This window comes from Malus domestica, chromosome 01, assembly GCF_042453785.1.
Source record: "Malus domestica chromosome 01, GDT2T_hap1".
Lineage (NCBI taxonomy): Eukaryota > Viridiplantae > Streptophyta > Magnoliopsida > Rosales > Rosaceae > Malus > Malus domestica.
In genome coordinates this window covers 12,624,971-12,641,002 of record NC_091661.1, presented here as the reverse complement: position 1 = coordinate 12,641,002, position 16,032 = coordinate 12,624,971, and the positions used below count along the sequence as shown (strand labels likewise).

The 16,032-nt window shown below is 40.6% G+C and overlaps 2 protein-coding genes across 2 annotated transcripts; one reads left to right on the top strand and one right to left on the bottom strand.

The window, feature by feature from the left end:
• Window positions 1-5,636: 5,636 nt before the first annotated feature.
• LOC103437572 (uncharacterized) lies at window positions 5,637-6,580 on the top strand. Its single transcript, XM_008376057.3, has one exon. It carries the CDS (start codon window positions 5,858-5,860, stop codon window positions 6,476-6,478), a length of 621 nt encoding a protein of 206 aa, XP_008374279.1. The 5' UTR covers window positions 5,637-5,857; the 3' UTR covers window positions 6,479-6,580.
• Window positions 6,581-6,836: 256 nt separating this feature from the next.
• Window positions 6,837-13,370, bottom strand: LOC103437497 (ATP-dependent RNA helicase DEAH11, chloroplastic-like). Its single transcript, XM_008375971.4, has 3 exons — window positions 12,339-13,370; window positions 8,806-11,926; window positions 6,837-8,348 (listed from the first exon to the last, which is right to left on the bottom strand). The coding sequence occupies exons 1-3, from the start codon at window positions 13,167-13,169 to the stop codon at window positions 7,135-7,137; spliced, it is 5,166 nt and encodes a 1,721-aa protein (XP_008374193.2). The 5' UTR covers window positions 13,170-13,370; the 3' UTR covers window positions 6,837-7,134.
• Between the last annotated feature and the right edge of the window lie 2,662 nt (window positions 13,371-16,032).

The window sequence follows — 16,032 nt, the reverse complement described above, 5'->3', positions numbered from 1 at the left end:
ATAAGGTAACATCCCCAAATATTGATATTTTGGTTTTCTATTGGTATGATTGAAACCGGCTTGATTCAGGTTACAAGGTTGAGGGTTGCGGATAATTAATCATGTTCAATAACCTTAGTTACGGGGACATTCGCTTAAATTTTGGTTTCAAGTTGTAGAAAGATAGTTTTTCATTCTTTCTTAATATAAGCTTTCATTACAGCTTCAGTTTCACATCATTCGTCTTTGGATTTGCTATATAAGCTTTTAGTGAAAGAATCTTACTGGTGAATTGTTATAAGGTAGGAAGAGAGAAGGCGGCCTGCGAATTTATAAACTACAGTTCAGATGCATTTTCTGTGGTATGGGGTGTCCGAGAGAAAGGGTTTCAGGGATTAGGTTTGGGTGGGATTTCAAGGATGAGGTTTGGAGTTTTGTTTGTGCGCTTTGTAGAGAGATGGGGGGTGTCCGAGATAGGATTTAGGAGATTTGTTTTAGGAATTGCAGAGAGAGATTGGGAGTGTCCGAGAAAAGTGTGGGAGGATTTAGATGTAATGGTTGCCTTTGTTACATTATGATTTATATTTTTTGCTATAGAGTCAAAGATTCCGGTCTCAAAAAAAGTGAACAGCCACGCTCTCCGTGATCGAATGCTGCACACCATGCTGAACATCTGTGCTTGACGACTTACCTGCTCAAACACCATTTTTTCTGTGTTTTGCAAACTGCTAAGTGAGGTATGTAGGCTGCAGGGCATATATTTTACCATCTTAACTGCAGGGGCAAAATATGTGTAAACTACAGCTTGCTTATGTTTCTTCAGTTTCATATGGAAACAGACTTGCTTATTTTTACCTTTGAACATCTGTGGTTACAAAATTAGCTACTTGAACAAGTCCTCAACACTTTCTATTTTTAATTACCTGTTGAAATGGTGGCCTACACTGTAGGACACATATTATTATGTGTGAACTACATGTTTCTTCTGTTTCTTAACGAAACAAAACTTTTTTTGGAAACCATCTCTTTATAATCAAAGACATTCAGTTTTTTCCCACTCATTGTACATGCCAGCTCACTTGAATGTATATAAAAGCACAATTGCTTAACTTATCGACCTCGTTCACTCATGTATCCTTTTGTTTGTTCATAATTGTGTTGAATTTATTCAACTTAAATGTGTTTTATTCATCCGATTACGCTTGAAACAGTTGGTTTCCGCAGCAACGCGTGGGCGTAATTTCTAGTTTGACCTATATAATCGATATGCACGTGTATAGCATAGTGTAAAAAATAAAATGATGCATGTTGGCTAGTGCCAAATAGTGTGCGGCTTGCCAAAAAAGTTTCGTTCTTGGCATGTACGCTTGTATTAAAAAAGTGAAGTAAGAAAAATATAGTTGTTGAACACATCATAAAGCCAAGAAGTGTCACATGTCATTTGAACTCTAACGAAATTTATCACGTTAAATTTTTTAGTTTAAAAACATGCTTGGTTCTTACATATATGCATAGGTGTGCGAAGAATATTTATGTAGCTATCCAAAGTTCATGCATTTTCTATATGCTGGCAATGGTAAATGGAAAGTCTTGAGACACAAAGATTCCTAAGTAGGATGGGCAACGGTTACGGCGGGCAAGTAACTGCGGTTATTTACCTATAATCGTTTATGTTCATACTCGCATAACCGTTTATCCGTTGGATAATTGCATAAATGGTTATACTCATACTTATAACCGTTTATAAACGGCTAACCATACCTATAACCGTATACCCATTTAACCATAACCGTTTGCCTATTTAACCTTAACTATTTACCTGTTTACCCCTTTTTTAAACCCGTTTATCCTTTTTTTACCCATTTACCTATTTTTTCACCCGTCTACATGTATTTTTTTTAACAACTTGAAAATTACAGAAGAAATTTTTTTTCTTCGTTTTCGGACAATTAAACACCGTTATAGGTACATTTTAGCATGCATTTCCCTATTTTAATCATTTAAGTCCTTATACAATTCCAATAATTGAAATAATAGTTTACGAACGATATTTTCCTGCTACACCCAAGCAAGTCTTTAATTATAATCCATATGATTACAAAGTAAAGCTTCTAAAAACAAAACGTAGTCATTATCTTGAATACTAGATGATTCAAAGCTCCAAAATATTCCGATGGATACCTGTTATAACCGCCACCTCCAGGCTTGGGAAGATCGGTTAGTACTCCCTTATAAGCATTTTTAGAAGTTGAAACATGATTCGTAAACACACAATAACCATTTCATTCCCCGTTCCTAATAGCATCAATGGCAACTAAAACATCAATGGCAACTTAAACCATTTCATTTCATTAGTCCAAACACACAATAATCATGTGTGCATTGATTATTTTGTAAATATATACCCGTTATAACCGCAAAAAATTCAAAGCTCCAAAATTTTGCATATATTAAATTAAATGGGTAAATTGATATCCGTTATAACAGCGTGTAATATTCATAATCGTCCATTTAAATTTCACGGATAAACAGTTATACCCATAACCGTTTGTTCGTCTAAACGGTTATCTATAACTGTAACCGTGAACTTTAAATAGATGGGTAACCGTGGTTACCTAAACCCATAAGTATTTAGTTCATCCCTATTCCTATGACACATATGCATGAGTAATATGTAAATATCAAAATTATCACTTGGCATGGTATAAGTGTGATACCGGGAGTTTATAAAATATGCATTTCACTTTCTAATTGATTTAAGGAATAGAAAAGCAATATACAAAAAATAGCATGGGTTAAAAAGAGTGCTTATCTTCTGTAAGGAGCTGAGCTCAAGGGAGGCGTTGGTAGCAGTGATATGGATGTTATGACTGCATGAGAGGTGCCCTGCATGACAACTTTGACAATGGCATGGTGGCTTGAGTTCAAGGTTGCAATCGTTGTGGTTGTTCCTCCTCTTTCTGATGCCTCTGTGCTTAACTATGATAAATTAGCAGAGTTTGCTTGGCTTTCATGATTGATGGTAGATGAGCATGACATTTTGCTTGTAGGCTAGTACAGAAGGGGATGGAAAAATTATCCCCCATGTCCCTCATGTTGGATTTTTTGATCGTCGAGTCCGCTCTACTCTAACGACACCGACACTCCCAATCCGTTAGGTGTGAAGTTTTACCACAAAGGACTTGGTATTAAATGAGGTTACACGTGAGGGGGAGTGTTAAAGTCCCACATCGGTGGGGTGAAAAGAAACCAAGGGTTTAAATAGGATGACCCTACTCTAACTAATACCGAGGCCTTCTGAGGTAAAACCCCACACCTGACGGATTGGGTAGGTGGTAAAGTTGGAGACAATATCAGTGTTGTTAGAGTGGGACAGGACCGGCAATCCAAAATTCCAACATGGTATCAGAGCAGTTCGGCCCCATGCAAGCCAATGAGCTTGTGTGTAAGCCAACGAGCTTGTCACCCATAAGGAAACAAGTCTGAACTCTTAATATAGAGACGACCGTTGAGTTCCATTGAAAACAAATGGGTCCAATGTGAGTTGACCTCTGAGTTTCAATTACCGATATGGATCTCCACGTGTGAACCACTAAATGAGGTTACACGTGAGGGGGAGTATTAAAGTCCCACATCGGTGGGGTGAAAAGAAACCAAGGGGTTTAAATAGTATTACCCTACTCTAACTAATACCGAGGTCTTTTGTGGTAAAATCTCACACCTGACGGATTTGGCAGGTGGTTAAGTTGGGTACAATATCGGTGTTGTTAGAGTGGGGCAAACCCGGAGATCCAAAAAATTCCAACATGGTATCAAAGCCCACGATTCGGGCCCGTGCAAGCCAATGAGCTTGTGTGCAAACCAACGAGCTTGTTACTCATAAGAAAACAAGTCTAAACTCTTAATATAGAGACGACCGCTGAGTCAATTGACAACAAGTGGGCCCAATGTGAGCTGACCTCTGAGTTTCAATTACCAATGTGGATTTCCACGTGTGAACCACTAAATGAGATTACACATGAGGGATAGTGTTAAAGTTCCACATCGGTGGTGTGAAAAGAAACCAAGGGGCTTAAATAGTATTACCCTACTCTAACTAATACCGAGGCCTGTAGTGGTAAAATCTCACATCTGACGGATTGGGCAAGTGGTAGTTGAAGACAGTATCAGTGTCATAAGAGTGGAACGGGCCCGGCGACCCAAAAATTCCAATACCTCATAGTTCCACAATTATTATGAGTTGTTTGTGGATTCCTTTCCGGCATACATATGCACCATTAATGCTCACCAGTGATGTTCCCCCCAACCCCCCCCCCCAAAAAAAAATCTTGATACTCAATCTGGTTCTGCGATTTAGCGGTGCATGCTAATAAAAAGTTATTATGCTAGCACGGGCATTATAAATTGTAAGCACCAAGTAATCATGCTCATCCAAATTGGATGGTGGAACGTAGTAGGCAGAGGTTCTAGTAGAGCTGGCCTGGACTCTAGCGATGTCACGGGAATATCGAGCATGGACAGTGGCATGGTGGTGTCGATGTCTCGAAAAGAAACCTGAAGCATGTGAACGAAAAATGACAAAGGAACCGTGGATGATAATGTCCTGGGATCTTGCTGTGGAAAAGTGAACTGGGCATTATGAATCTTTTTTTTCTTTATAGGCATAGAGCCCCCGAGTTGCTAAATATGCAACTCAATCTGGGAACTTGCTTTAGAATTTTTCAACACTAAATACCATGAGTTCTGAGGCCACTGAAAGGACTCGTCACGAAAGTCATTTTGCTTGAGGGTAGACATCTAAAGCATAAACCCATAGAAGAGGGTAGATGATCTTTATGCATAGTTTGTTTGAAAGAAAATATAGGTGAAATAAAATTTGAGAGAAAAATCTTATCTTTCAATTCTTTTTGGCAGCTTGTGCATCAAAAGTCTGTTAAGGTAGGGAGCCCCTAAGTTGCTGGACTTTCCAGTTTGTCATTGACATTCCATCACAACAACACAATGCTTTGTCTTTCCTAAGCACTCGGCAAGCCCGTTTAAGTGGCTTGAGCTCATTTAAGTATGTCGCCTGCCTTGCGTGACTCAAATTAATGTATTAATATTACAATACAGCTTAGCACGATAAATATACATGAGTTGTATGAGCTGGGCGTCTAATAGACTAATATTTTATTGGCATGACATGATCGTAAATATGCATACCCTTCATTTCGTACTTTATACATAGATTTAAGCTCGGTTTGTGACACTTACACAATGATTGGGCTTTTAAGTGATGTTTTTAGGCCCTAACATAGCCAAAATATTTGTAGTAGTAAAACTGCTATCGTTTCAATTTAAAAAGACCAGACATTCTGTAGAGACAATTTTTCTCTTGTAAAAAGCAGGCTAAAAGTCTATGATATGTTAGTTAAAAGGTTGATTACAAGCGTTGTGATTTTGGTGCATTGAATTTTTCATAATCCCCTTTTATATTGAGGAGTTAAGACAAAATTAAAGTTGCAAAGTGATTGTCTAGGTGGGGGAATCTCTCTCCCCACCACCAAATTGTATAACGTATTGTTTTTGTGTAAAGCTAATCAAACAAGCAAAGCAAGCAAGGAATTTTCCCAACCTTTGTACTAAAAGCAATGACCAACAATTACGTTTGTATTCAATCCTCGTAGCTTTTGTTTTGCCAAATCCTAATTCCTAACACCCCATTTCTTGCGGGCACACTACTCTCTCTCTCTCTCTCTCTCTCTCTCTCTCTCTCTCAATCCTTGTCTTTCCCAACCACCCCACCACCACACCGACCAAACTTCTAATTTTCTTTTTGTTTACATTTTCAATCCTCAACAAATTAAGCAGTTTTCAATTTCTGATCAATCACACATCAATGGCTGGGTGGATATCTAATAACACAAAGTCGAATCCTAAAGCTGTTGACGGGAACGAAATGTTTCTGGGTCTAACTGCTGTTTCTCACAAGACTGCTGGCTTACACCTCATACAGAACTGCGATCTTCCTCCACCCTCGAAACTCTTTACGGGTTCGGGTCAAACTGTTGTGTCATCCATGAAAGGGGTTTGCCGCGTGAACTCGGATCGCGATAATGATGATCACACGGATGATCAGTGTGACACGGATGGTAACCAAATTGACGGCGAGAATGAGAAACTGGAGCTGCTGAAGGCGTTGAGGCTGTCGCAGACGAGGGCGAGAGAGGCGGAGAACAAGTCTGAGAGGTTGGAGAAGGAAAAAGACCGTCTCTCTAATGCCTTGCTTGTGGAGGCTAAAGAGTTGTTTGCTTACAAGCAATGGGTGAGGTTGCTTGAGCTTCAAGTTTCAAGGTTGCAGTCACATTGGGCGGAGGAAGACAATAATAAGGCAAGTTGTGGTTGTGGCAGATCGAAAGGAGACGATGATGGGGATGGCATCACTTGGGTTGTAGCTTTGGCGCTTTGTTTCGGCATTGCCGGCGTAGGATTCGCATTCGGATGCAGATTCTTGTACTGAAATTTCATTTTCGTGCTGGAAAATATATAGGTGTATACATATAAACAAGCACTTTGAAAACTGAAAACACAGATCTATTTCGAACGAGATTCTTTGGGATAATATGTTTCTGATTTAGTGGTCCCATTGAGTATAGGACCCACTTTGCACTCCTCCATGGTCCCAAGGGCAGTTGCCGAATAAACAAATGGAGCAACACCTAACCATTGATGCAATGTCGACCTACATAGATCAGTGGTCAAGAGCTGTACACTCGCGCTTAAGCGACTTACCCTAGCACGGTTAAAAATTACTAAATACAAGAGCTTATTAGAGTTTCCTATCCGTTTCCAGGTCACGGTTAAAATCAAGCACAAAATTGGATCAATGATCTCATCAGAGCTCCTCATTTCTTAATTATCCAAACTGGATGAGAACACCGAAAAGCTTGGCTAGAATTCACTCAGCTGGTTAAAAGCACGTACATAGAAAAAGCGCTTTACAGTTTACACAGAGAAAAGCCCTACCACCTGTACATGTCTCGGCAACTCTGCTGGGAAGAAGCTATAAATAGAAAAGAAGCTACTACTTGCTATACCCTGTCTATGTTACCTATTTCATATCATGCAACAATAATATAAGCCGACCGATAAGTAAACATCATGAGCGCTTCATATTCAAATGATGGCCAGGTGAATAGTCCTCAAATGGGTATAGCATTCGTCACTCGTTCCAAAATACTCCAAACAGACCCAACAAATATGCTTCCCACACCGACATTCTATATGGTTGCACCCATCTATCTTCTCAATTGTATACCTGCAAACTGGGCAGCTCTTCACATGTTCTTTTCCTTTGCACCACTTCTTCAACGATGAATCTGGGTCTTCCTTGAACTCTCGGTACTGCTCACATGAAAGGTATGGATGATGTTCTAAATGGCACCTAGTACATGTCTCGGCATAACATGCACCACAAACAAATGGTTCACCGTCTGTTCCTGGAGCAGCTACCTGATACACAGAAGAGCAGTCGGGAGACGGGCAAAACCTGTAGATGCCCCCACTTGACGCAACAAACGCCCCCAATGAAGATCTAAATAGCTCCTCCAGCTTCTCACTTGGTAATAGAGATTTCAGATCACTGAACAAAATAAGAGACCTGCAACCCTTGTGTGCACAAAACATTGGGAAACTATCTTGGTTTTTAATTGTTGACTCACACTGCTCCACTAAACACGAGCGGCAAAATAAATGACTGCAGTCCTCAAGCCGGTATTCATCTTCAATCTCACACATACATATGGGGCAATCAACATCACTCTTAAACCTCTGAGTTGAACTACCTGACATCTGTACAATCTCATAAATACTCTCTTCAACTTTCTGCTTCACATCCTTGCTTCCATGGATGGAAATTACTTGACGGCGAACATTTAGACTAAAATCAGCCCCTGGGACCTTCTCTTTGAGCCCCCGGAGGTCTGGCCCAAACCTGTTAACAACCTCTTTCATCAACTCAGGAGGCAAGGCATTACCTTGAAGCCGGACCTCAAGCAGCTTATTGTCGTGGAGGGTTAAAAGGGAGTCCACCAATTTCTTCTCGACCACACCAACTTGGTCTGAAGAACCAAAGACCTGTACACTCAGGCTACGTCTGTCAAAAAGAATATAGGTTCCTGTCTCTCGCTGGAGTGTGTGCATTAGAATGATGCCATCTCTGGAGAAAAGAATCTGTAAAACTGCTGGCGTAAGGCTGACGTGGTCGATAATCTTCCCTTTCACAAGCTCCTCCACACGTCTTCTCAGGTCTGCAACAATTTTTGTAGCATTGGCAGATATCTTCACTCGGTAGGAACCATTAGAATTTCTATCCAAATTGCATTCTACACCTGTAAACAGCACAAAAATAAAAGACGGTCAAACACCCACCTATGTCTAAGAAAACAGACCTATTGTGCTTAGATTTAGCCATCGGTAGTATAAAACGAGTGACCAAAATTACAATATAATTGACAAGATATAGCTGAAGAGTGCATTAGATTGTAAATATTCTCATATAATTATGAAAATTAATATGCTTTAAGAAGAATGACAAGACTCGGTCAGTGCAAGAACCAAGTTCTCCAGAATGGTTTTTATCATAATGCAGCAGTTACATTTTGTTTCCAGGATATTCATAAAACAGCCAAAAATATAACTACAAAAATCCCAACAAGGCAAGAAGGATGAATTAAAATGAAAAAAAAGGGTGTGACACCAAACTAGTAGAAGAAAATGCCAATATACTTGCAACCACAGATAAATATAAGATCAAAAGAATACATAAGCTTGGATAAGAAACGGTACCATTTAGATGCATAAAACTTGAGAGTAAACTATCCAGCTGCTTCTTGATCACAAGATAGACAGGGGCAGGACAGGATAGAGAGCTATGAAATAACTGCTGGCACTTCATCTTTTGCCATGGAAGGAACCCAGGCAGTACTTTCCCTTCTAATTCTTCTAAAGCTCTCGCCGCTTCCAAGTGTAATCTTCCGTCAAAAGTAATCAAAGCTCTCATGAAAACATTCTTTGGCTCAGGCTCGAAAACCTGAACACTGCAGCTATTGTGGGAATACCTCTTAGGCATAAAGGGTGATATTTCTTTTAAGAGTGCTTCTTCACAAGAACTACATGACGGATTTCCTACAGCATCTCCTCTCAGCAGGAAAAAATCTAGGATTCGCCTACTTGTAGCAGTCCTCAACACATTTAAAATTTCAGCCTCCGAAAGATCTTTGCTTAGTCCATATATCATGATAGCATCTGTGTCCCTTTTGCTAATCTCACAGCGAATTACTTTTCCTCCAACTTCAAGGTTAGAAAAGTCATCAATCATGGGATGGGTGTCATTCATGTGGCATTTAACAATTGCAAACCCCTTGCTTAGCCTGCGAGGCCAATAAACCTTAGCTCTAACAGCGGGGAATGAAAACATTTTATGATCACCACCTACCTGCGAAGGAATAACCTTCAGTATGGAGCCATTAAATTCAGATTCGTTTAGCTCAGCTGCTTTTTGAGCCGCTTCAGGAGTTTGAAATGTTACCCTCACCCCCTTTCCTTTGTCAACATTTTCCTGCCCAGTGCTGGTGAACTTGTGAATAGCACATATACTGCCAGAGATAGACTTTTCAAGCTCACTAAGTAACTCCTTATCATCTTCAGAGTCCAGTTTTGAATGAAATACATCAAAAGTCAAACACCTTTTTTGAAGCTCCAGATGTTTGATCTCAGCACCGGCTCCAAACAATGCTACAGGAGGCAACACGCCTGAACTGTGATATAAGCATTTCTCCAAGCATTCATTACGCATCCATTTTTGTTCACGCTCCAAGGCATCATTTACAAAGCTTTCAACCCTATCCATGTTATGTGAAGCGGCAAACAACATAATCTCATTCTGACAGTAATCAACTTTGATGTTGATAAGTTCATCCTTGCAAATTGCCCTAATACGTGATACGAGATGAAGCAGATAACTGTTGCCCTTCCCACAAAATCTTTTAAGGACAGTAATGCCAAAACCAGTCAACATTTTCAGCTGAAGCTTTCGACTTTCCATCTTAGATACATCAAACGAAGGAGGAGGATAAAGCGTAGACAGAGAGTTGAAATCAAAGGAGGTGACGCACACCAAATACTGATTAGAAACTGACAGAATTTCACCAAAGACTACCCAACTAGGTTTCTCCCCGAATACTAGCAATGAACACGAAGGATGCAGCCTAACATGCTGCCCAGTTAATGCCACTTCATAACCAAGTTGATCATAACCTGAGAACATTGCAACATTATCTGCAAGGGAAGATAGTATAACCTTTTTCAAATGTTTATCACAACCAGTTGATTCATGTGGATCCCAACGCCAGGTACCAGAAATTATCATGTTGAGTTCATGTTTAAGGCAAGATTCCAATTCCATCACCGTGTCTTGGCATCTCCTCATAGTTTTTGCATTGATGCTGTTTTCCCAGCACCATGTGTTTCTCTTGTCTCGAGACAAGGAATCCCATTCCTTGTACACAGTGAGAAGGGTAAAGAGGTCACCATCACGATGACAAAATTTCACCTTAATGCAGTCTGATCTGATCTTTTCTTCGTCGTTACCAACTCTACAAAATATGCTACTGGAATTTGCCATTACAGCTGCAAGAACAAGACCCTCGATACGTAAGTTAAGGTCACAACAACCAAGAATTAATTTACCAAGCCTAGGCTCAACACCCAACTTAACCAAGCACCGACCTTCCTGAGTTAACTCAAAGACATCATCCTTTTGCATAACAGCTCCCAACTGAACAAGGTTCCTGATAGCCAAGTCAATAGCTTCAGAAGAAGGTGCATCGATAAATTTAAAGTCCTGTAAATTCTTGACGCCTAAAGCCAGAATCCTCAGAACTGCAACACCAAGATGAACTCTGCGGATCTCAGGTTCCTGACAAGGAGGCATAGCCTCAAAGTCATATTCTGAGTAAAGTCTATAACATACTCCTGGTTCAGTTCTTCCAGCACGGCCACTTCTTTGATTAGCAGAACTCTGGCTGATCATACAAACTTTGAGAACATTCATGCCACTTCCCGGTTCAAATTTGCTTTCTTTAGCCATACCAGAATCAATCACATACTTTACCCCGGGAATTGTCAGTGATGTCTCAGCCAGATTAGTGGCAAATATAATTTTCCTTTTTCCAGGGTAGTTTTTGAAAACATTAAATTGGTCTTCAAAAGAAAGTTTTCCATGCAATGGCAATGCAATTGCACCAGGTGCTATAAACTTCTCACAACACCATTCTACTTCCAACTGGGAAGTCAAAAAGGCAAGAATTGTCCCCTCTTTCTCTTTCCTGTGTACATCTGCTGCTACCCTCAGCACATCAGAAACATAGGAAGCATCACTAGAAGTTCCTTCGCTGAAACACGGTACATATCTAACATCAACAGGAAAGCTCCTCCCCGTTACAGAAAATATTCCACAACCATAAAAATAGTCGGACAACACATTGGCATCAACTGTTGCTGACATTATAATAAGTCGTAAACTAGACCTTCGACCAAGTAAATCTTTTAAACATGCCAACAGGAGATCAGTATTCAAGCTCCTCTCATGAACCTCATCAACTATGATACAAGAAATACCTGACATATTCGTATCATTCATGTAGTGCTGCAGTAAACAGTGATCTGTCATAAATGTCACCTTAGAAACCAACCCCTGCCCTGACAAAAATGTTGAATTGCATGATACTGAGTTTCCTCCGTAACACCTACTACTTTCTTCTTTAACTCTTTGCGATAACGACATGGCAGCAATCTTACGAGGCTGAGTGCATACAATGGACTGCTCAGCAGCAATTCCAGAATCAGCAAGATACTGCACCATCTGTGTACTCTTCCCTGAGCCAGTCTCTCCAATCAACACCATGACCTGTGCAGATTGAAGTTAGAAAGATAGACAAAGGGGAAAATCTAAATTCTAAATAGAAACCTATGTAAGATGTCTAAAGCACCTAAATTTGAGCTTAAATAATTAATTAGTGCTTAAAACAAACAAATAAACAAATAACCTACAATGCAGAAAAGCATCAACATTTTGTATTAAAAAAAAGCATATTTTAAACTATTCAAGAGTATTTAGTACATGCTTGAGCATTAGTTTTCACTATCATAAAGTTCACTCCCAATAAATGCAATTGAGCCTTTAAACAAACATGTACCGTTGACAATCAAGAAAGTCGAAAATTGGAGTAACACTAACAGAGATCACTAATCAAAACCAAAATCAAACATAAAACCGAAGACGGAAAACAACTACACAGCCAAATTTAACCACATTGTACCTGCTGGCTAAGAATTTGCTGAAGAATTTGCTGCCGATAAGCGTAAATGGGCAACCCTTCTTCAAGCCTGCTGCATTCCCGAACAATTAAGCTCTGAATTTGACTCCAATCAAAATCTTCACCCGAAAATTTGAACACTTTCACGCCTTCTTCACCAGTTTCCTCCGCGCCCTTCTCCTCAAGATAATCAAGCAAGCAATTCATGGCGGACTTGAACTCCCTAATCCTGCTCTCAACCAATCGAATTTCGCTCCTGTTCCTCTTCATCGTCTCATTCAACTCACTGAAATTCCACAGATTGTTATGCCCACCAAGCAACTTCGAAACTCGCTCGTTGTCGTTGCACAACCAGACCCTCTTCGCCTCCCACTTCTTCACCGCCTCTCCGTCCATCAATTTCTTAATCCGGCCGGCGAACAGGGCTATCAGCCTCTCCCGGAGCTCGTCGAGATCGGAGGGAACAGAGACGATCCGGTTCAACTTGGGAGTGAGATCATGAACCCGGTCCAGCCGGGACTCCCAAAAATAAACGAGGGCTTCGAGCGCGTCGACCCATTGCGTGTAGAACAAGGAGGCGACGATGCGATTGGCGGGAGAAATCTCAACGCCTTCGGGCCTGGACTTGCAGTTAGCGATCACAGCGTCGATTTCATGCTTCCGGAGGCTCCGGTGGTCGGAGAGAAGCTCGACGATGAAGCTTGCGCGGCAGGGAGGAAGGCGTTGGCGGTAGAAGTTGTTGGGCGGGTAATCGGGTCGCCGGAGAGGCAAACGGCGGGGAATTTCCGAGGGCTGAGGTTGCCGGAAAGTAGAGCGAGGGTACGACGACCTCATGGCATCGAAAGAACCGGAAAAACCCTAGAGAGAGCAAGAAAGCAGAGAGAGAGAGTGAGAGAGTGAGTGCGGATTTGAAGGAAGAGAGAAGGACAGAAGAAATACAATTTTCAGGGGAAATTGCAAGTGTGAATCCGTGGCGGGCAATGACCTTAATATATAGGGGTAGACTTCACTGTGGTCTATAATGTAGTCAATTACAATTGGCTCTCTCTCTCCCTCCTCTCTTTATTTCCCTCTCTTTCTCTCTCTAACCAACCGCATTCGCTTGCATTGTCCGTAAGTGCTTTTTTTCTTTAATTGCTTTGTTTCGTGCTTATCAAGATTATGGAAATGTAGGGTTTTTTTTTTTTTTTTTGGAGGGGGGGGGAGGAGGTGGTTATATAGGACAAGTGAAAGGTCTTTGTGACTTGGGGGTTAAGTTTGGTCTATTTTTTGTTTTTGGACTAAGAATCATTATAAATTGGTGGACGAGGAGGTAACTAGCATGATTGACATGTGCACATCGTTTTCAATACGCTACTAGTACTCGTCAATTTATGAGAGGATTCTGCACCACTCGGTAGTCGTTTATGCGTTTGTGCATGATGTACATGTGAACGGCTATTAAATTACTTTTTCAATTTATTCTGATAATCCCTCGTCATTTTTAATCAGTTACTAGTCCAGTCAATTTCTGAGTGGATTTTACATGCACCAATAGGTGTTGTACACATGAGCGGCTATTTAGTACCTCATTCCATTTTTTTTTTTTGTTTGAAACAAGGATTCATTACCAAGGCACAAAGGCTAGCCGAGAACAAAGAAAGCTAGAAAAGGCTAACAGAAATGGAAAAACCATCATATAGCATGAGACTCGAGATTACATAAAGACGCTGCCACATATGGCGAACACGTTGTCCCAAAAAAACAACAACCTATACTAAATACTCAGGGGGCAAGGCAAGCCATCATTGTTCAAAATTCTAACAAAGGAAGATGGGGGCCTGTCTACCCAAACAGAGTTGCACATCTCCGAAGTATAATTCTTTACAACGAAGTCTACCGTAGTATATGCTGATCTTGGAATCCAAGACCAGGAGCAAGCTTGAAAAATCTTCCCAACCACAATAATACGATTACAAATTGGAAAGATTTCCCAAGCGCATCTCAAAGAACAGTTGTTCAAGCATGATATTATAACTTGTTTCGAATACGATTCGACCACTACTCGAGGGATATTCAAACTCTTCGCCAGATTGCACCCCTCCAAGACCACCAAGGATTCAGCCAAGGATGCGCTAGATGCTGAAACCTTAACCCTTTTGACCGCGATACATCTGGACCCCGAGTCATGAACCACAATTCCAACCCACGCCGAACATGCACCATGCTTCCAACTCGCATCCACGTTTATTTTTATCGAGGGGCTTGGTGGAGGAGTCCACATTTATCTTCCACTGCGATACCTCATTCCAATTTATTTCTGTATTTTGTACATAAATATGTCAAAATCTTAGAAGAATCTAATGCATGCACCCATAGCCATAGGTAGCTGTTTAGGCATTCCTGCATGGTGTGCACGTGAATGGCTATCCAGTTACCTCTTCCCTCATCATAATCTTGTTTTTCTTGTTCTCATCAAAATTTCTATGAAAAATATTAATTGTTGAAATCACCTATTACTATTTCTAAAATATATCCTTAAACTATAAGCGCAGTTGCTATAAATTAATATCGAGCTTGCCCTTACAGGGTTTTTTTATTACTTTCATTAGCAACCAACTAGGCTGTCAAATATGGGATTATTTGGCTACGCAATAGTCATGTCGTTCAACTAAAGTAAATGTTTAAATTTTAGGTGGTGCTATTCACATGTCTCTTTTTATCTTTCACGCAAGCCTATTAATTTCAATCATTTGATTTGTTGGAACCCCAGTGTCCCACATCGGCCAGGAGGGAAGAAAGAAAGCACTTTAAATAGAATTACCCCACTCTAACTAACATCGAGGCCTTTTGTGATAAAACCCCACACTGAGGATTGTGCAGGTGGTTAAGTAGGGACAGTATCGGTGTTGTTAAAATGGGCCTTGGCCCGTTGAACTGAAAAAATTCCACATGGTATCAGAGCTAGGGGACGGGCCCGTACTGCCACATGATTGGGTGAGTCCCGACATGGCTCCACGTGGTTGTCGACGTGTGGAATTTCACGTGTGACCTATAAATGGGGTGGGGGAATGTTGGAACCCCAGTGTCCCACATTGGCCAAGAGGGAAGAAAGAAAACACTTTAAATCGAATTACCCCACTCTAACTAACATTGAGACATTTTGTGATAAAACCCCACACCTGAGGATTGTGCAGGTGGTTAAGTGGGGACAGTATCGGTGTTGTTGAGTGGGTCATCGGCCTGTCGACCTGAAAAAATTCCACATATCTGCCTCCATTCATTTGATCCAACAACCAAAAATAATGAGAATTGTTGAGAAGGTAGGAAAGAGATTCTCTGCAAAGCCCAAGGATCAAGTGATATAGACCTTTGAAATTTGATCCAACGGCTAAAAACAGAGAAGTTAGTAAAAAAATTTAAAAGCTGCAATAACATTTAACCGTTGGATCAAATTTCAAAGGCCCGGATCATTTTATCATTGGGCTTTGAAGGGAAAGATCCAGAGATGATCTCTTTCCGAGAAGGTAAAGAGGTGATTTTGGATAGCACCACCCTAGATTTTTCTCTTTTTGATTCTTAGGGGTATAGACCCCAACTCATTATAAAATATTGTGCTGATAGATTCTGTACAAATATATTAAGGTTATGATTTCTGTTTGTACAATACTTGACCAATCCCGAAACTACTGAGCACCGGTCAACTTTATACCGTCAA